Source organism: Clytia hemisphaerica, unplaced genomic scaffold, assembly GCF_902728285.1.
Source record: "Clytia hemisphaerica strain Z4C2 unplaced genomic scaffold, Clytia hemisphaerica genome assembly, whole genome shotgun sequence".
Lineage (NCBI taxonomy): Eukaryota > Metazoa > Cnidaria > Hydrozoa > Leptothecata > Clytiidae > Clytia > Clytia hemisphaerica.
In genome coordinates, this window is record NW_027104372.1 from 303633 (window position 1) to 326777 (window position 23145).

Below are 23145 nucleotides of genomic sequence, written 5' to 3' on the forward strand. Positions count from 1 at the left end.
CCAGTTAGACAATTTCTCGTTCACCGCAGAATGGATGCAATACCTAAATATGGAGGTTGGCTTACATCGAGTAGATCTACAAGCATTGTTACTTATGTTTGAGCTTGATTTATGTAATATATTATAAAATTTGCTGTCTGTTTCTTGGTAACATTTACAAGATCACATCATCCAAAAATATTCAATGTTACTGCGTGTAAATCAAATCATCGGCCAAAACATCACTGTATATTGATCATCATTGTGTACAAAATACGCACAACTATTACCTACAGTTAATTCATGGTAACGAGTTATTTCTCAATCAAATTCCACAATCACTACATAGTGCATGGTGCCAAATTGAATAATTTTTGGGTCCGCTTCTTAAAACGTCTTCTAGCTGCGATCAGCGCTGTAGGGTGTCTCGGCTCGAAGTACACAAACACGAAATAGAATGGTATACCCATGGCAATCATACCCGATGCAATTAACGGGTTAATCGGATTCTGTAAAAACGGGACAATAACGAGAAACAAAGATATAAGAGTCATTAAAATTGGAGTTATGATCCAAACTTTGTATGGGCGGTGTAAATCTGGTTGGCGGATCCGCAACACCACCACTGCAAATAACGATAAACCGTATATAAACCAACAAGAGAAATTAAAGAAACTGATCAATGTTTCTAAACCACTTGCGTCCGGGATCAGCATCACCAATGAAATAATTGACGTCATAATAACAGCAGGGATGGGCGTATGACGTTTCTTATGAATCATTGATAAAAGTTCAGGTAAGTGGCCTTCGCGGCCCGCCGCTAATGATAAGCGGCCGCACGCAAAAACAGTTCCATTCGCAGCACCGTAACACGATAAAGCTACCAATATGGGCATAGCAAACGCAGCATTGTGTCCTAAAGTTTTGTCGATAAACGTCACAGCAACTGCAGGACTATTAGCAATCTGTTCAACGCTCAAAGCAGCCAGAAATGATAAATTGACCAATAAATAACAACAAATAACAAATGGGATGCCAGTGATGATGGAGAGGAAGAGATTTCGTTCCAGGTTGGTCATTTCCTCTGTAACGTTACTGACTAACGCCCAACCATCGTACGCCCATAAACCGTTATATAGAGCGGCACCTGTGGAGGAAGGAGAGGATCAAGTTTATAGTTTTAATGAATCTTAAGTCGGTTTTCAACCTTCCTTTTTCAATAAAGGTTGCGTCAGAAATTGACTATTTCAATTCAATGTGATGTCTTTTTTGAAGAATTAAATTTCCAACCGTCTGCCGGTACAGTAAAAAGGCTAAAAAGTTGACCGTCTAAATTAGGTCTTACACTCAAATTGAATGGGAAAGATTTTCAACGGCAATTTCTTTGATTTGTACTTGTACATTTGCTAACAGTCCGCTGATTAACCAAATCAATCTGATAGGTTGAAGCTCATAATCATAATGTAATCGAGCCAAATAAAACCAATCGATGCTCATGAAAGCGTTTGATTTTTAAACGGATTTCTGAATAGCTAGCCGTAAGTACCATAGGCCATTGGGTAATCAGGACTACTGCGCGTTAATGGCGACTTACTATTGGTCCAAAGTTTTGAAATATTATGAAGATTACTGCGTCTAGCCAACATAAAGCCGTCATGGAGGTGCAATCAGTCCTGATTACCCATGATCCATTCCGACTGTGAAATGGCCTATATTGCAAAAATGAGATATGATTGAAAATACCTAAAGGTCCGACATCTTTGAAAGTAAAACTTGTCACGTTAAACATTCCGTGTGTAATGTGTCCAGTGCCTTCCTTTGCCAACTGCCAAATACCTATACACACTACAAACACTACAGACAAAATCTGTGCAAATGTAAACAGAGTTTGTGCGCGTGTGGCCGCGCGGACGCTCCAACAGTTGACAAGCGCGATCATGAGGATAACACCTGCTGCTATGCATTTTGGATACCAAGGATTTGGTTCGATCCATTCTTCAAAAGGTTTTATGACGTAAGTTCCCAGGGTTAGAGTTATGGCTGCCACACCTGGAAATAAAAGCAGAATGTTGTTAAGTTTGATACATGACACATGTTACAACATTTTTGGAATCCTGAAATTCAAAGTCGATCAAAAACTTGTATACTTTTTTCTGGCACACTTGATAAGCATTCTTTCATCCTCTTTTGACATTTCCAAACGACTGTTGAGCTAGGCTGTACGCACCCACCCTCTTTGATATAGGGGATGCATATCGTTTATGAAATTTTCGTCCGAGAAATTCACTTCCCAAATCATAAAGAATATGGGAATATCAATCCCCATCGAGTTTCATTAAGTTATTTCGACTCGTATTTCGACCCCTACTGGCTAAAAATCCTACCGGCTCTGTTAGTTTCATTACCTGCAGGATCAACAATGAAGGCCACAGTCCAACAACAAAGAAAAGCTGGCAAGTCTCCGTAAGCTTCTTGAATGTATGCATAATTTCCTAAGAAAATGAATAATTAAATTTTAGATTATTGAAAAAATAAAGCTTTGAGGTAAATAAATAAGCATTCATCTGATCCGGTTACGACCTGTGTAGTTCAATTAACGATTAATCAAAATATCGTGTTTGTCATTTAATCACTAACCAACATCATTACATGGATAGTCCATCTACTTTAATAGAATAAACTTTCGCGGGGATTAAATTTCGCGGTTAGGCCTATCTGCAAAATTCAGAAATTTCGTGGGGACTTAATTTCACGGGTGGCACTATTGGTTGGCAATATTTTCACGATTTTGTGACTTTTACTGTCAAATCATGCATGTTGGTTGTTAAAATACACATTATTTGCGCCTCTTTGATGCAAGTAACCCATCAAGACTTAATTTCGTGGATTTTCGCGGATGACACCCAAATCCATAAAATCCGCGAAATTTAATCATCGTGAAAGTTTATCCCATTAAAATAGTGCTCTGGATGGATTTACATCGCTATTGAGTAGTGCTACTATTAGGGTGCAACTTTCAAAAAGAAACTTCGATTAAAGATTTTGGTTAGCTGTAATTAGGAAACTGTCTATAATATAATAGGGTCTAAAAAACTCAGTGGATAAAATCTGTTATAACAGTTCACCTCCAGCTCTTTTAATGGCGCAACCCAGTTCAACATAACAGAGTGACCCACCAAGTGCGATCAGACCACAAGCGAACCAAAGCACAAAGGAGATTCCAGCATCGTGCGTACTTTGCATCACCAATGAAGGTGAAATAAAGACACCCGACCCAATAAGGATTCCAACAATGAGGGTAAAACCTTGCAAAAACCCAACACTTTTTTGTAGTTTACGGACGGATGTAGAAATCGTGTGTGTCACGCTACTGATTAGTGATCCGACACGTGTGCGTGAGGAAGCCGTCGAGTATTGAGAATAGTTGCGCTCACGTTTTGGTTGATTCGGATCACGGTACATATAGCGACGTGTGCTTGGTGTGATTTCAATATTTTTTACCGGTGTATTTGTTTGTTCTTCGAATGAATCAGTGTGCAGGAGAGGAGTGTTTTCGTGTGGCAAGTCACCAAGGTCTTGGTGATCGTCGGGACCATCGTTGATCGAGTTTGTTGTACCGTATGATGTCATTACCTTATTGTTTGTATTTCTGAAGAATAATAATAAAAGTCTTATAGCTTAAGAGATTTTAAAAGGAATTAGAGGGTAGAATTAAAAAATAAAGGGCTAACTTACAATTGTTACACGGTGTTTCATGCATGCGCAATCTTCAGGGTAATTTACAATACAGTGTATTACCTGAAGATTACGCCATTATTATCAATAGCTTTCGATATTTTTTGAATAACAAAAAGAACATGTTGCTATCTAGCCCCTTTTAACTAAAGAAGAAGAAGGAGCACCAAAAAGCACTTCAAAACGTTTCTTTTGACACCCCGTTCTTGACACCCCGTTCTTGACTTCCCTATTTCAATTTACAGTAGAGCCTCTATCACTCGAGCAAGTTGTCTCGTCCTTTCAGTTAACAATGCCTTATAAACCCTACTCCATAACTCGAAGTTTCCCTGACTCAAACAAGTCAATGTTCCCCGTGCGTGCTCGAGGCATAAACCCAGCTGGCACACAACGTTGCTTCAACGTTTATTTAACGTTCACAAGGTCCATTTAACGTTATATGAAGGTTGAAATAACGTTGTGTGCCAGCTGGGAAGACTCTATTGTATCAACTTTTACTACCAAAGTCTCTGTAACACATAGGTTATGCCGAAATGATATAACGCAAGTTTGTTAGTCAAGTCAAAGAATTTGATTTTAGAATGACGAAAATCTAATTTGTAATCCTTGCATAATGTTTGAGTAAAGTTTTTTTCATCATAAACAGAAAGAAAGATATCAAAGTTCGAGTTACCATTTTTGAGTAAAGAAAACAAACACCTAGAAAGATAGTTTCAAATAAATAGAAGGGTCAGAAAAGTTAAAATATCATCTTCAGATATTGACAAATGCATCAGATGGGAAGAATGACATTATGTAAAAAACTCTCTTACATTATTTAGCAAGGGAATTCAGGATCGAAAAAGACGCTCCCCCAGGGCAAATGGGTACCGAATGGGTGCCGGGTATGTGCGATAAGGGTGTCAAAAGGGATACAAAATTACCAAATTCATCTCGCAAACCTTAACCACCACCCCCCCTCCTCTGGATTTTACTTTAATCTTTTGCATATTTTAGAGTCTCCAAAGCCTCACCGGGCCACTGAGACAGGAGTGTTATACTTACGTCAAAGCAAAGAATTCAAGACATACCTGGTCACCAAGCCTATTAAAAAACCGATCACTAAACTTTTTGAGTCGAGGTACCATAAAGTCAAGTATTTATACACTTTCACCAAGGGAATTCTTGTTTGGGCTAGAGAGATTTAAACTCTGAATCTGGTCTATGCAAGATTTTAAACATGATAAAAACTTTTATTGAAAAATCTAAAGATTAAGCTATTTCTGTTTTCGCATGCATTTTAAAGGACTCAAAAACTCAACCCATTCCTGAAACTAACCAAAAAAATTCATGTTAAATTAGTATTCTAATCTACAATTGGTTCTCTCTAGTTCGATCTTCAAGGAGTAAAGAGTCTACCTTAAATTAAGGAATGATTCAATAAGTATCAAATTATAAAATAATTCGAATTACAGAGGGTGTTCATACCACTTTCCATCCGAGGTGGATCAAAGTTTTAGTTCGAATTAGAGAAATATTCGAATAGCAGAGGTTCAAATTAGAAACACTAGACTAAACTGTACTTACTTCGAAGAGTCACTAAACATATGAATGACTGAATAATTAGTTAATAAACTGAATAACTCCTTTAAATAGCAGTTTATACAACCTTCCAAAATAATTTTCAGGCCAATTCATGTTATGCCTTAAGAAGCATGAGACCAAAAATATCAAAAAAATTGGCTAAAGTTTCAAAATATGCAATTTGTTTTAACATAGATAAGTGTCATGCTTTAAAAGCGTGATCACTGACACATTTTTAGCTGCCATGTTGCTTAAGCACTAGATTCAGCCTTTTTACTATCTGTTAAAGTTCCCTTTTCAAAATAACCTATGACTGTGACAAAAGATAGCTCTATTGGTCCAGCCAAACAATCACTATGAGCGGCAATAATAGAATTTCTTAAAAACTGCACTAAATTGCTAAACAAACTCTGGAAAAACTGGAGCAAAAAATCGAAATGCTTATAAAAAGTGCAAAGTTCAAAGCACAGAGTTAAAGTTTGACAATCTTTCAATTTAATCGATGTTATTTTTGGCACATTTTATTTTAAGTGGTACAACCTCTAAGTTTTCAATGGATATGTTTATTCGCAATTCATTCATATCAAAAAGTTACCACGCAACTTTTCTGTGCTGAATGTCCCCCGCCCTAGCAGTTTGCGTGAACGAGCTATTTCACTCGTGTGAACGTATGATAATTTTTAAAAAGGTGCGTAAATGCGTGAATTTGAAAATTTTGCGTAAAAAGAGATTGCGTGAATTTCGAAAAATAATCACGTGATTGCGTAAATTGAAGGTCCGCGTAAATTGAAGGTCCGCTAAGATCCTCCTGAATTAAAAGGGTCATTTTCCCAATCTTTGGTAAAATCTGCCAAATTTTTACCATCATTTTTTGTACTTAAAAAGTGATCTATCAGAATGCTAAAAAAGCGAATTAAGGGACTGGGTTTAAGAATGATTGACTGAGTCACATGAATAAAGTTGGAGAAAGGAACAGCCCCTATTGGTGTACTATTTCACTATTGGCGACAGTTTCAGCCTATCAAGTTTAAGAGGTAAGACTATGATGAATACAAATGAAGCAGTCATGATGGCATTTTCTTTAGTTCAAATATAAGTCACATAAATGTAATGGCCATTATGTGTTTGCTCTGTTAGATTAGACACACGCTTTTTGAAGAACCCATAGCAAGTTTATATATTTGCACTTTTGAGGACAGTGCAGTGGCTGAAGCTATTTGGAATAGCCCACAGCTCTGACCAGTAAAAGTGCTGCTTTACCGACGTCCTCAGTCAGTCGGGATCTAGTCCAATTAAAAGTCTCCGTCACAGAAAAACATACATACAAAATCGGTAATATCTCATTCTAAGCTGTTCTTTTTTTTACATATTTGGAATTAATTCATTCTTTTAAATAATATTCCACTCGTAAATATCTTAATCCGTAATAAAATGTAAAATTTCTTCGCAAAATCAAATTACGGAGAAAATAATAAAGGTAATTTTGCGAAACTAAACTCTTTTAAAATATACGAAACCTCCGGAACAAAAAACGAGCATGAAATCTATTTCATCCTTATGAAAATGCCACGAGATACAAGCAATTGAACCAAAACTTTTTTCTCTTTCTTTAAAAGCATGGAAAGTCACACGTTTTTCAAAGCCTGTGTGATAACTTGATCTGTATTTCAAACCGAGCCTAGTTGACCTTTCTTTATAGATAAAGGTTCGACTTAAATTTCATGGGGATAAGTTTTCACCATGTCTAAAAAATAAAACAATAGTTTATCTACAAGCTTTTTTTATAAGAGCCAGTAAATTTTGGCTCTTGTTCTTGGTTTCTGAGATTCCCAGGCTTATGTTCTTACAACCCCTTCGAGCAGACCCGGTAGGATTTTTTCAGTGAGGTGAGGATAAAAATGACGGACTGAAACTCCATGGAGATTGATATTTCCATATTTTTTCTGGCTGGGGATTAACTTTCTTTTTTTTCAAGTCAGAAAATTCATTTGGGATGGAAAAATAACATATTTTGCAGTGAGGATTGGTTCATTTGATTATTTCCGATGGGAACAAAAATTAGAGTATAATTTCGTACCGGGGTAGACATTTTAGCCAATTTTTCCAGTGGGAAGGGGTCCCAGTGGGTCTGTGAGAGGGGGTGTTTTCTTACGATGTTCTTAATACGCTTAGTTTCTTTACTTAAAATCTGTTAAAATCAATACTGTCTTAGTAATTTCTGAAATTCGAGGCTCAGGTTGTTCTTAAATTGGTCTTAGGTTTTGGCCAATTCTCAGCCTCACGTTCTTGTTAAAAAGAAGCGTGCAATACAATACTTTTGTTTATGAAGTCTGTCACAATAACCAGTTTTAAAGCTGAGGATTTAGTGACTTCAGGTGATTTAAAACCATAGGTGTGCCTTCTAAGCCTATTTCAAAGGTCACTCTCAACGTAGGACCACAACCTCTTCAGTCATACATTATACCTTGTATACCCTAGTTCCAGTCTTCTCATGATTCCAGTGTTTCAAATTCGGTTCTAAGTGAGTTGTTTCTTTAAGCTTGTCTTATTACCAAATTACCTAATTATACAGAAATTACTGGGCGAAATAATGAAATTTCACGCATTCAGGCTTTTTTTATCGAAATTCACGCATTCATGCACTTTCAGAAAATCGGAAAATTCTGTGGTAAAAATCGGGAAGACATTTGAAAATCGGGGAAATTTATACAAAACGGGAAAATTCAAGTATTCACACAAAAATTAGTGCAGATTAACGCATTAGCGCATCATGGATTTACGCATTCGCGCACTTTATTTTCGAATTTCACGCATTAACGCAACCAAAAAAGCCTATTCACGCATTCAGGCAAACCTCAAGGAGAAAGAGAAAAAACTGGAAAAATCACTTAAATTCTTAGAAGCTTCTTGTAATTTGAATACTTTCAACAGGAATATTACAATGGCAAATTCACGCCCCATATTTCACATTTAAAGGCAAAATTGCAAAAAAGGCCCGTATTTTCAAAATAAACCCTTAAAGATCATTAAAGTCTGTGTCAAAAAGGTGTGCAGTGTTTTCATTTTTGTCATAACTTTGCCATAAGTAAATTTAAATATCTTTCCAGCGATACCAACTTTTTTATTATATGACAAATGCTTGGAAAGTCATATGTTCAAAATTAAAGACACTGCACGCTTTTTTGACACAGATGTTACTCCCGCACATACAGACGTAATACTGTAGGTCATTTATTTCTTTGACGGCTCGAACCCATACTTTTCATCGCAAAAAATACAAACTTTTTGGAATATTCTCCAAAAAGAATCAAAACCCAAAAAGCAAGTGAAAAAAGAATCTTGTAGTTGAAATACTGCAATGGATATCGGAAAGAAAAATCATTTAAAAATGAGAATACTTTTGTTGATACAAGACACAAAAATACGAAACCTATATTCTCCAGTTTCATGTCACACAACCTTTCATCACAAATCAAAAATGTTGATCAACATGCTCATTCAAAATTTGCTCCGAAATCTGCATCTATTAAAAGTCGTAAAAAATGAAATCGTCAATTCCCAAGTGTCTTGTTTAAAGTTGGAACTCGGCAAAAATGATGATAATTAAATTTTCTATTACAAAAGAAATCGTTGTACAAAAAAGGCGTTGAAAAGATTATGACACGCACCATTTCCCTTGTCACTTTGGGTGTATTCATTCATAGACTTCCAAGCCCGAAGGGCTATACTCGAGACTTTTAGATGGGAAATGAAGCCACTTTATATCCCATCCAGAACGCCCGCGCGTGGTTTTCTTTTCATAAACGCCGGATTGAAACTAAAATCTATTGCTAGATTTCAAAAAAAAACAGTCCTTAAAAAACAAAGGAACCGCTAGATACAATCCATGGTCATGATTGCAGCGCGTTCTAGGCGCGTTCTGGATGGGAAATAAGTGGTTTCACTTTTTCTTGCCTGAGAAAGTTTAGAGATGCTACTCTAGCCCTTCGGGCTTTAAACTCAACGGGTGAGATTTAAATAGTACTTCAGGGTTGTAGATATTCCGATGGGCATTAACATGCAATGGGCTGAAATTTACGCAAACTGAAGAATAATTTGAGCCTTACATTTCATAAAGTTACTAAGAGAATGGTGATTTTAGGCTTTACTGCTCTTAAGTACCCTTCGAATAGTCATTCGCTTTAGTAGGGTTTTTAAACACATTAATAAAATTAATGTTAAAATTAAGCTTAAAATTTTTGTCGAAATTTACTTGCTCGTGTACAAACTTTTTTTCCATAAGAATGGTGTTTTTTAATTTCATAAAGAATATTCTTAACTTTTTGGGAAAAATCATCTTTAAATAATCTTACGGTATTCTTAGGCTAGGATCTACTGTTTAAATCTAACATAATTTTCTTAACAGATTCTTAATTTTTTGATAAATTTCATAATGGATATTATCATAAAAGAAAAGGCGCGTATTTGGCTTGAAATCATTTAAGAACAATAAAAAAATTTTCACTGTGGAAGTTTGAAATAGGGGACCAGAATGGGGACCCCCGTAAAGTCCCCTAAAATATTAATAACACGCAAAGCGCTAAAGATACTTTTAAAACAATATAAAAGTTTTCGTGAGGAATATTAGCTTTTATAATCTTAAAATTCTTAATTGTTTTGTTTAAATCTTTAAATATTTTTACTTGAAAAGATTTTATAGATTTTTCTTTTGATTATAAACACAATTAAGTTCGCGGGACCAAGAGTTGATATGGTCGACATATGTCCATGTTTTTTTCGCTCCTAAAAATATAATGCGCTAATATAATCTTTTTTTGTCAAAAATCAAATTATGATTATTTTGTGGACTAAGGCTCAAATGTTTGGCCAAAGATTATAACAGAAACATGGACGGCATGTATTAGATTGTAAACAGTCTATCGACACCGGACTGACAACATTTTTTGGTGAGTACCACTTTTTTATATGTTTTTACGCTTTTCACAAAGTGAATTTTGACTATAGAAGCTGATAATTTCGAAACAAGTTTCATCTTAGTAAGAATATCTATACTTTCAAATACTGGAAACTTTTAGCATCTAATGGTATTTTTGTCTCGATCCAATATACTTTCAAATACTGTATATAATAACATCCAAGCTTTTTATGGCATATTTTTCGGCCTCAAGACGTCAAAAAGTATCCGAAGTTTTTCATGGGTCACCTTGTAGAAAGTTGTGTGATTGACAGGTCTTTTCAGCTTTTTGATTGGTCGGCTAGTCTTGCTGTATTCATATGTACACGTTTTGTACTCCAATTTTTGGGTCAGAGCTGTTTAGCATTCTAGCTCATTTTCTAAAAAATTTGCTTTGACCACCCCTGATATTATACCGTATTTATGCTTCTTGGATCAATGGCACACCCCTGTGTCACAGACCCTCTGGGACCCTAGCCCCACTGAAAAATTTGCCAAAAAATTTCAGCCCCACTGGGAAATTAACTCTGATTTCATCCCCATTTGAAATTCAATGTTTAAAATTTGTACGCCAAGGCCATCCCCACTGGATTCTTTAACCTTGTGGAAAAATTGTATTTCTATGCCCATTGGGATTTGAATAGGAATTTAGAGACATGGGTGTATCGGGATACACACATTTTTTATTGTCTTAGCTTTCGGAACTAAGCTTCGTCTTGTACACGTTTTTTTTTATAAGAACAAACTATATAAGAACATAAGGCTTCGAGGCCCAAAAATTTAAGAACATTCTAAGAACATTCTAAGGCTTTGGAGACTTAAAAATATGCATTTTCTTAAGAAATTACATCAAAATGCTCAACAAATGCTGAAAATAAGAACATTTTAAGAACATTTTTAGGCTTCAAATCCAAAAAACTAAGAACCTCCGAAGGCTTCGAAATTTTTTGACGTTCTTATAAAAAAAAACGTGTATATGTTTATTTAATGGACAATCTTATGCCAGAAGTGTTGTTATTATGGTGTTCTTGAAATTAATTTCCTTAATTGAATTTATAGAATTAACTTGGGCTAAATCTAGAAATTTAAACAAATCTGTCCAAGTCTAATATAATTACTGCACTCTTGAAAGTTTCAGGTTTGAGCAAATTCGGCTAATCTAATACAATTTGAAGGCTGGCCATGTTCTTCTTAGCTTCTTTTTCCCCAAAAAAATTTCTGCCTAAATGCTCTTATAAACTGGGCGCTAATATAAAAAAATGTGCATATAAGGAAATGAAAGTAAAAGAGGTGTATTAATATATGGACGTTATAGAGACAGGGTATATTAGAAGCACTGGTGGGTTTGCATGGGCACACCCCAATTAGGGAAAAATTGCTACTCTGGACTTTATTCGGGCAGGGGAAAAAACAGGGCGGCATAAGTTCACGGTGGTATAAGTACTCCCCGCTCCTAGGTACAGACCAAAATAAATGAGTGATCTCAAATGATGATTCAACGATCAGTCGAGCTGACAATAACAAAGGATTATCAACATGTTACATCATTTTGAAACGAAGAAAAAGACGGGCGTGGCACTAGACTGGAGTCGTTTATAATGCGTTTAAGACAGTAGTATAAGCGTTATATGATAATACGATTATTGTTACGGGATTTAGTTTGTATAGACTAAAATTGTTCCCTCCATTACTGTTTGCTTTATTTCTACTATGTCTGAATTAGTTGTCTAGCTTGCTAGACTAGGTGTGGCGCAGACTTTTCATGTAGTTGGGTTAAATATAGATGATGATTACATAACCTACGATATGTTGTGTTTTTAGAGTATGAGTACGTGCGATAGGAAAATAATACATTATTTTTGAAGAAGAAAACCACATACCCAAAAAATGAAGAATGAAACAGTTTCGTTTTGGTTAGAAAACCTGAGAAAACGAAAGTAATACTTTTCAAAATACGACATCAGATTCATTATTTTTGACCACACATTTTTGATTTTGTTTTCAGTCATGAAAAATTTTTACAAGATCTTTTTATAAGAATACGAAACTGAAATTTAGCAAAACCTAAGAACAAATTGAGAAAAATAAAAGCTTAGATTCAGTTTTTAGTTTGTAAATACTGACGTTATTGAGTAGAGAAACTTTTTTAATGTCTTAGGAACATCTTAGGGACACTTAAACCTTAAGAACATTAAGAACATTCGAGTTGAGCCAAAACTTACTTTTTCTTATAATGAAGACATGTCTTTCCTTAGTGATTTTTGATTGCTTCTTTTCAGGCCGTTTTACATTGAGTTTTTAAGGAGGAGTATGTGTTTTTCAGAGCCGATCGTTTTTCACATTTATAGCAGCTCATCTGCAGGAGAATGGTATGGCAAATTTTCCGTTTATGATCGATAACGAATGTTTAGGCCCGGTGGAAGCGGGGAGGCTGAGGAGACTTCAGCCTCCCCACTTTTTTACAAAGATATGATTTTTCTATTTAAAGTTTTTTTGGTTTAGTAATTAGCTAAGGCTAGGATATTTTTATGCAGTATTCCTATAAATTTGATTCGATCTTCTAGCCCATCCGTGCCAATCATGATGGCACCTCGTTGGGCACTAATTTTCAGCCTTTCCACTTTCAAATTCGTTGGACAACATGAGGACAGCTACGTCTTCGCACCCTTTTTTTATTATGAAATTAATGATGTGAGAAAAATCGATAGAAAAATGTCCTCCTACACATTTCAGGGCCCACGCCATAAATTTAAAAGTGGGGGCCCAATCAATTTAGAGTCTAAGGAGGCGCAACCAAAAATGTTTACCATGCAAAACAGTGGGGGGGGGGGTCATGGCAGTCACCGGTTTTTATCGCCAAGTTTTCAGGTTACCATGAGAACAGACTTATTACATGATGAAAGCAGGAATACTAAATTGAATGACGTTTTAAGTTAGAAATACTTTGGATTCATTAACACTGAAATGAAAATGAATTTTTCATAAGAAATACGTCATCAAAATACGCATACTAGACTACAATTTATTAATACGTATCTTTAAAGAATTGGCAATAGAATTTCTATGGAATCAGAAATTTCGACAACCCCCATTTAGAGTTTGTCTCAAAGTTTTATGGACACTTAACTTTTGAAAATTGAAGATGAAAAATAGTAAGATTTGTCCTGACATTTGGACTTTTTTATTTAAAGAAAAAACAACAAATAAAAGTTTTATTTTTAAATTGAACAGAAAAAGCTTTTCAAAAAAAATCATCTTTTTCGTTATTTTTGACCGTTTTAGGCCTACTCGTTTTTTTATGAGAACAAACTATATAAGAACAAAAGGCTTCGATAGCCAAAATAGAAAAATGTTAAGAACAAGCTAAGAACATTTTAAGGCTTTGCAGACTCTAAAACGCTGAATTTCTTTGAAAATGGACAAAAATATTAAAAAATGGCGAAAAATAAGAACATGTTAAAAAAATTTTTAGGCTTAAAACTCAAAAAGTTAAGAACATCCAAAGGATTATAAAATCTGGGATTTGCTTATAAAAAAATACTTATTACCCAACAGTGGTACGAAAAATCTCTGCATAGTTTATAGAGATAAGGTTTTTTTTCACGCAATCATAACAAAATAGGTGGGATTTGTAATAAAAGACCTCATCATTGAAGGATTTGAAGATATAAGGTAAAACGAATAAAAAAAAAAGTTAATCAAGTAAAGAAATCTGAGTTAAAAAAATAACAAACGATAGCGAAAAAAAAAAGAATTTAAAGAATAAACTTTAAATTAAACAACAATATAAAAAGAAAAATTGAAAAAAAAAATGCATGGGCGAAATTTATTTAGACAGCTTTTTTAAATATATTGCTTAATTTTTTATTTTGATATTGCTTCTTCTAAACCAATCGATAACGTTATGCTGTACTAAGAAAAGGAAGATAGATTTCCAACTTTTTCTATTTTCTTCTTCTTCGTTTACTATTTTTTTTGAAAATTGCTCTGGGACTGAAGAGATGATGGAACGGATTTCTTTGAGAGGTACGATAAGTAGGACAAAATTACGGTGAAATGCAAAGCTGTAATCTATTGAACTTTTCCTGTTTTTCAAAGGTGAATTATTGATTGCTGCTTTGAACGAAAAAAATCGGTAAATTTTCTTTAGATTTTTCACTTAAAATGCACTTTACTAGTAGTCTTTGACACCCCTGTGTCACAGACCCGCTGGGACTCCAGCCCCACTGGAAAATTTGGCAGAAACTTTGTCCCCAGTGCGAAAATACCCTGGAATTTGATTCTGATTTTATCCCCATTCGAAATTCAATGTTTAAAAATTGCTTTCCAAAACCATCCCCACTGGACTTTTTGAATTTTAAACAATAGAATTCCTATCCCCATTGGGATTTCAATAGGAATATTATACCCCCAGTGAGAAAGAAAGTCCCACCGGGGCTGTGAGACAGGATGTTCTTTGCTAGTTTAACCCCTACCCCAGTGTCTCAGTGGAATTGTTTTCCTCATAGTTGGATGAAAACTTGTAGCAAAATCAAAATGGGGATATAAAATCTATTGTTTCCTTTTCAAAAATGATAGGGTGATGATTTTGGAGAGTATTTTTTTCCACTCAAATTCTAATTGGAATGAATGGGCACTTTTCCCAGTGGGGATAAAATTCCAGGTTAATTTTGAGTCTTTCTTAGTTAATTATTCAAGTGCGGCTGGGGATCCACCGGGTCCTTGACTCAGTGGTGTGCTATGTTATGTTGAGGATTATGAGATTAAGCATGACATAGGGACGAGGCTGTTTGATGGGGTGACAAATGTTAAGCAAAATCATCGATGCAAATTTCCTGATAAGATAAATGGATAAGATTTAGAAAAGGAAGTAAAGATTTGAGGGTTTCCGTAAAAGTAACTGAGGCCATAATAGAAAAATACATCTAAATTTAAGAAGAAAATCTTCTAAGAAAGTCACTATATGAGGAGATAGCATCAAAAAAATATGGTGCTAAATATTGCTTCATTTGATAGCTAGCAAAGGATCTTCAAAAAGACAAGCGAACTTTTCATTGATTCAAGTTTGTGATGTAATCACTCATATAAATCAAGTTCTTTTTTGGGACAAATTATTTTTAAGGGTAAATAGATGTCTCCTAGCTTTACTTTCCTTGTTTAACTTGAATTTTTAAGGCTTTTGATAAGCTGTTATCTCAAGTTTTTTTCTCTTTTCTATAGTAAATTTCATCTTAGTTCCACTAAAATCTTCGGAAACAACAAGACCGGTTAGTTTATTTTTTATAAGAACCTTTACAGAAAACAACAACACACATAGCGAGTACCTCACTAAAAACCACATTTTTTACTTCGGTTTTTGGTGAGTCCCATTTTGATGATTTTCGAAAAAAAAAAAACCTTTCGACAAGTGTTTTGCGGCAAATTCGAATTTTCCCCTACTGCAAGAGGTTACTTCAAAAAATCCCAGGCTTCAAACATTCGAAAAAGATGCAAAGTGGAATAGAAGTATAAGCTACAACATATATTGAAAAAGTGGAAACACCGTGAAGTTTTGGTCGATTTCACCGGATTTCACGGCAAAAAGTGTGTTTTTGCGCTTTTGAGGACGGCGGAGTGGCTGAAGCATGGTATAACCCGCAGTTCTGACCCACAAAATCTAGGGCGATAAAGAGTTGGTTAACCGTCGTCCTCAGTCAGTCAGGATATAGACGAATCAGAAGCTAACCATCTCCGCCGCTGAAAACCACAAATCCATATATACTATAACTCACGGTAAAAAAATTCCAATTAAAATCGCCGGTTAAGCAAAAAGTATAATCTAAGATAATCATAGCGTAATCTTTTATATATGCGGAAATACCAAAAAAAGACCGGGTAATCGCCACGTTTAGATGTGGACTTTTGAAGTCCTCGGCTGTTCTTAACTTTTTTTTTACAGTTTTAGGGTTTTAAGCCTAAAAATGTTCTTAACATGTTCTTATTATGTGCTGTGAGTATTTTTGTCCATTATCCTAAAAAATCGAGTGTTTAGAGTTCAGTTTAGAGCCTTAGAACGTTCTTGATATTTTGGTCAATCGAAGCTACATGGTCCTTTATAGTTTGTTCTTGTATAAAAAACATGTAACGATAAAAAATTCATTTTTTCTTACATGGAAACCGAGAGAATATTCTGAGCAACATATTTTTTTGAAGACTTTAACATTATTCAACCTTATGCAACATGTGCAACTTGTGAAATCGATTTTACTTTTAAAAAGGGTTTTAACTTTTAAGGAAAGATCCCGGAAAGATGGACAAAAACTGTTGAGAGTAGAGACTGTACATGGTTTTAGGTTTCTTTACTGTTAGAATATTCACGGTGAAACGAAGGTGTTAGCTGTTAGCGATACACAAATTTCCTAATATAGCAGATTCATATAAAAAAGTCGAGTAAAGCTCTGATTGGCTTGAGACTTGTAAAGATTAGCTCATACTCTGGACATTTTGAAAAAAAATAAGCTCATGTGTGCAATATTCAGCCAATCGGAGCTTCACTCGACGTTTTTTCGTGACTTTTTTACATGAATCTGCTAAATGGACATGTTTTTTTTTGACTGTATCAAAATTTCAAATTCAAAAATCCCAAATTTTACAAAAACCTTAATAACTTCGATGCAAATGTCATTCGGGACTAGAAAATTCACAGAATTGGAGTTGATCGTGATACAAAAAGTCCTGCAAGATCAAATTTATGAATTAGGAGTGCAATATGATTATTTTGGTCATTTTGACTTTATGCTCATATTTTACTCATTTTCTTGTAATTTCTAAAAATTCTGATTTGAAACCAATATTTGACATTTCTGAAGTCAAAATACCTTTTCAGGAGTAAAATAGGACAGAAAATGAGTGAGATATGAGTAATTTGGTCCAGCACCTTAGAAATTTAAAATTTACAGCTTACACTGCAAAATTAACGTTTGATTTATAAATTATTCCCAAAATTATTATAACATAGTACTCTTTCGATCTGGACCAATGTTGAGAAAAAGTTTGCGAGTGTTCAAAGATCAAAATGGTCTTCAATTATTGAATAGTCAAAAGAAAAAGAAAACACCGTTTATGGAAATTAAATTCAAATTCAAATAATTAGGAACATATATTACAAATTTATAATGATAAAAGATGAAATGAACAGTTGGTCTAGCTTAAATGAGTAGGTAATGATTTAAATAAGTCCTTCGATTTTAAATGCTTGCATTTCTTTTTGCAACTTTCATCGCGACAGAAATAAAATTTCCCTTTATTAACTGGCGCCATAACGTGTACAGACTGCGTTTTGTTTGCGAAAACCAAAACATTCGAACGTTCGAAATGTAAAACGTTCGAAATGTAAAAACGCTCGAATTTGTAAACAAAAAAGTAAACAAAGCTGGTGGGAAAGGAATGTGAAACATTTTGTAGGCCAGAGATTATTTTGGTGGCGGTTGAGTTTAGAGACCATGTTAAATCATTTTTCACTCATATGATATCGAAGAAGGGGACATTATTATATTTAGATAACATATTATTGTAATCACAAGTTTTTAATGGGGCAAATTTAAATTTCAACGAAAATATTCATGCGTATTCCTTATCTTTTCGCAAGGTTTGCCGTTATTTGCTTATTTTCAGTGATATTTTTTGAAGAAAAGGGAGGACCAGAAAATCAAGGATTACTCCTAAAATCTCCGTGATATGCTACTGTGCTCTTAAAATGTCGATTATAGTTAACTATCTTCATAATTGCTAAAGAGTTTTGGATGAGATTAAGGGAGTAGTCACGGAAAAACTAGGTCTTGTCAAAAAGGACCATTTCAATCATCTGGCACTCATTTTTCGCTGTTGAATCAGTATAACATTTACTTAATAGACTTATTAGAAAGTTTTTGAATATTTTTTCCCAGAGTATTTCGGAGTAAAATATGATAAATTAGTCCAAAGCTTTACTAAGAACATATTTTCTGTACGAAAATAACAGGACTATAATTAATCCTCTGGCACTCTTCAAAAGAGTTTTTTTGCCGTAAAAATGTTTTATAGTGTATTCAAAAGACAAACCGCAAGCAAAACCCCCAAAATTATAAGAGTAGATAAAGCTAATGGAAAAAATGTCATTTTCTAAGAAATCGAAAATGACCCCTCAAATCATCAAATACTCTTGAATTTCCAATTTTTTTCGGCTAAACCCAACCTTAAGGCCTAAAAGCACCCATATAAAAAGTTTTAAGTTCATATTTGAACTGCAACATCTAAAAAATTGAGATGACTTTTTCTATCTTTGCTTGGAGGGACTAAATCGAATCATTTACTACTCCTAACTTTAGACCAATATTGAAGTAAGCCTATTAATACTAAACATCTCTAAACTTCAAAAATGGAAGGACCAATCTTATCTTAAACTACTCCGCAAATGACGTCTTTCTAGCTTTAAAAGTTTCATGGCTATCTTACAATTAGTGATGGAGGTGAAAAATAACGTTTTTGATACAGTCAAAAAAAAACAAGTCCAGGAAATTCGTGTATTCTACTGGCAATCACGCACGATTTTTTTATAGAAATATTTAAAGTCTTTGAAGGAGGCCTTCTGATGTTTTTAACTTTTGAAGCTATAAGTCAAAATATGTTCTTATTTTCTCCATTCTGTGAGTATGTTTATGTAATTTCTTAAAAAATCGGGTGTTTTAGAGCCCATAAAGCCTTAAAATGTTCTTAACTTGTTCTTAATATTTTAGCCATCGAAGCCCCATGTTCTTGTAGTTATTTCTTGCATCATAAGAAAAATTATTTTTGTTGAAAGAAATTTCTATAAAAAACGTGACTATTCTATATTCTATTGGGTTTTTGGTTGCTAAAATGGTCTTTTTGCTAGAAACGTTGGTCAAGGTTGAGTGGTTTTGATTTAAAAGCTTTCCATAGGCAACGAGATGGATCCAACTATTTTTTGCTTTTGAGGTAAATTAGGTAAAATTGTGCCACTTGCAGAGCATTTAAGACCATAGAAATTATAAAACTTTGATATAGCTTCCATAGGCGTAGTGAGATACCCTGCAAAAATTATAAGGGAGTGCAGACTTTTTATGACATATTCATTATCTTTTGATAAAACAAAGACAATAATTATTGTGTCGTAAAAACTGCTCTCGTCCATAAATTTTACAGGGTATCTCGCTACGCCTATGGGCTTCTCTTTGTCTTTAACGATACTTCGGCATGTCCCTAAAGACATTTTTTTTACCCACACTGTATAGTGTCGGATCTTTTACTTAAGCTTTGGGACTAGCCAAAGGACTAGTGGCCCGGGGTCCACTTAAGAAGCTTTTTCATAGACTGGATGGTGCGATTAAGTGGCCCGGTAGTATATGGAAATATACTTTTTATTTGAAAATAAGGGATTCAAAATCTGTTATTGATGGTTTGTTTCTCATTCTTAATTATATTTTTCAACTTCAAGTAGCTTTTTTGTTATTTGGATTTTAAACATTTTTTCAAAATGGCAACCTCTTCAAATGCTCCTAGTCTACTTCATTGGCGGGACTCAGCGTCATCAGAAGTTATTAGAAAGAAAATTTCAGCTAGAAGTTAACTCAAGTCTAAGGGACTGGCCTGTTTATTTGAAAGCTGTTTATTTCATTGAAGATTCTTCTTTTCGTTCCTTCGTTCATTTTGATTATTTCAAGACTTCATCTCAGTAGGTTTTCTTCATTTTCACTAATTAAGACGCGGGAGTTTTCTTTTGTGTTTGTCTTTGATTTTGAAAAAATATTGTCTGGCTGTATTTTCATTTTGGTTGATCATCATTTTGAAAGTGAAATTGGAATATAGTGCAGTTGTAATTTTACCACCATCATATTGATATCTCAAAGTAAATCCGTTTAAGAGGGTTTTATAGAAATTCAAATTGATTTAGCGCAGAATTTAATTGCGTGGCGGATTTTATCAACGTTGTTCTCAAATATGATATACTGTAGTTTTCGAAATAAACCTTATCGGAGTTTTTGATTTTTCTAAAAAAGCGATGCATTATGGGATTGTTTCGAGTGTATTACAATAGAAATCTCTTAGGAATTCCTCGAGGGAATTCTATTGTAATACACTCGAAACAATCCCACAATGCATCGCTTTTTTAGAAAAATCAAAAACTCCGATAAGGTCTGTTGGATGGAAGTTTGTTATCGAAGTTATCACTTGATTTGCTGATTAACGGTGAATCACTTGAATAAATACACGATTGCTGCAAGTTACTTTCAGTACTTTCAAAGAACAACATACTAAGACCCGAAAAACATAAGAATAGCAAAGTCAAAATTCTTTTCTGATTTTGATAAGGGGTCCAGCTTTTGCAATCTATTCTTTTAATAAAACATTAAGGGGGCGTGTATCGGTGGTAGAAGAGAAAAGTGATGGTATTTCTGTGTCAAATATACCATTCAGTGTTGCCTTTTTTTGTCGGTGTTAACAATGATCTAAGAAAAATGCGTCGGTAATTCTATGTTTGTAACCCCCGTACCGCCCCTCATTACATCATAACATAGATATTCATAAAATTCGTTCGGAAGAGAAGGGTTGTTGATGAATATCGTTTCCATATAATTGATATAGCAGACATAATTTTTGCTAGTCTATACTATTCATACACATTTTAAAACTATAAGAACACAAGGCTTCGATGGCAAAGATACTAAGAACAAGTTAAGAACATTATAAGACTTTGCAGACTCGACAACGTCCAATTTCTTAGGAAAATGGACAAAAATGCTCACGCACAAATTGGGACGAGAACATTAACATTTTTAGGCTAAACTAAAAGTTTGATTTCTTGAGTTATTTGGAGGTCTCGTTATCCTTCTTTCAGTATATGAAAACATTTACAGAAAGTCTTTTTAGAATACCGTATTACTTCACTGAATAAACGCCCCATGCGTTTATTAAAATTTTCGGATATTAGGAGGGGTGTTTATTCGAGAGAATTGAGGTTTGCATTTTTCCCCTGCATTTTTTTTGCCTAAAATTAAAGAGCATAAAAAATGCAATCAAACAAAAAGAGATCGATTCAAAAATCTGTTCAGCGTTTTTTCGAATAATACTCCATGAGGCTTTATTTAAACTCAAGAACAAATCAAGAACGATACGAGTCTCAGAATCACTAATACTATACTGACGATTTGCGTGAAGGCGTGATTGGGTATTTTTGGCGTGATGACGTGAATTTCATGAAACGTAATATATGATAAAAAAAATAATTCACTTTTTTAGATGTGATTTTTTTGCATGATATGAAGTTATCAGGGACTCACCTGGGGTCTCTGGTATGACATCTTTAGCACAAGCTATGCCTAAAATCTTCATAATTTTGCTGGGAAATATCAGCCAAGGTTTCAGCAACCAAAACTTAAACTTCTTGCATAAAGTCAAAAGATTTAAGAACGCTTTTAATAGTGAGTGAAATAATTTTTCTCCTTATATTACGTGACTGTCCATCTAACGTTTCCAGACCATCTAAAAAGAACGACAAATCACATAAAAAGCGACAAAAAGAACGACAAACGCTAACCCTAACTATCAAACCCCGATGGTCTACTACCATCCCTACATATTCATTACTTTTTGTACTTTACGCTATTTAACAACTAACGGTTTAAAGAAGGATAAATTACGCATGCGTATCCAAGTCTCTATTTGGGTGAGCTGGAAACATTAGATAAGCTAATTCTTATCAGACCAGTAATCTTTCTCAGTATTTATCGTATGAATCGTTTCTTATGAAAAGTATATAGTTGTAACAAGAGTAGGACAAAAAAAATGAAATAAGAAAAAAAGCGAAGAAAAATTAGCACCTTTTTTTGTTGTGGAATAGTGTTTTGGAAGGTCTTTCAATCAAGCTACTGATTTCTCATGATCGAGTGAAACCGTCTTTGGTTCCTTTCTACCTATTTAAAAATGAAAGATTTGTAAAATTTATAATAGATTAATTCAAGATGGTATATAGACGTTTTGATTATTCGTTCTGGTTTGGCAAATTTGATTATTTTAAAGGGATAATCAGATGGTTCGAGATATTTTATCTGTAGGTTTCTTCAACGGTTCTGAGCAAAACTCTCATAAACTTTTGTTTGGCATTTACTCTAAAGTAGGTATATTTAAAGGTATTTTTTACATTAGTGTTCCCGTTTTATATCAGACACACATTTCATATCAGGACAGTGGCTGCCTAATGTTGTATTATTTCCTCTTTCTGACCAATCTTTGAGATATTTCATCTGTAGATTCTTTCAATGATTTGAGAGCAAAACTCTCAAAACTTTCTGCTTGGCATTTACTCTGAATTAGGTATATCAACGTTACATGATTTTCCATCATCGAGAAACTGGTTTGTTAAAGTTCAGTGGTTGCTTTATGAGCACCCCCCAGAGGACCTTCAATTCATGCAATCACACAATTTTCTTTCGCAATTCACGTAATTTCTGTCCAAGCTAAATTTCCCATGCCCACATTAACACAGCTTTTAAATTTTTTTTCACCCATTTGCGCAAGTGAAAAAGCCCAGTCACGCATTCACGTAAGCCGATGGGGCCCTTTTGTTCTCAGCTATTTTATAAGAACCCTTAAAATTTTTTTGAGGCTAGGGTTTTCTTATTTCTTTAACAATTCGAGCTTCATATTAATACCATTCTGTACTTATTCCAGGACAAATTAGAGAAATTTTAGGCTTTTATAAACGATTTCTAACAATTTGGCTTGAAATTGAGGGCTCATTAAATTGTTCTTACGAAACAAAGAGTATGAAAATTTCAGAGTTTCTTGGTCGGTCTGTTAGGTACAAAATAACCAGATAAAGAGTTAATTATACTGAAATGAAGGCTACATTGTTCAGTGGTGGGATCTTTTAAGGAGGA

General features: G+C 34.3%; 1 protein-coding gene across 1 annotated transcript; it reads right to left on the minus strand.

Annotated features, from left to right (window-relative positions):
* On the minus strand, positions 1-3631 carry LOC136818593 (b(0,+)-type amino acid transporter 1-like). The gene is made up of 4 exons (XM_067074923.1): positions 3105-3631; positions 2385-2471; positions 1723-2028; positions 1-1126 (listed from the first exon to the last, which is right to left on the minus strand). The coding sequence occupies exons 1-4, from the start codon at positions 3607-3609 to the stop codon at positions 321-323; spliced, it is 1704 nt and encodes a 567-aa protein (XP_066931024.1). The 5' UTR covers positions 3610-3631; the 3' UTR covers positions 1-320.
* Between the last annotated feature and the right edge of the window lie 19514 nt (positions 3632-23145).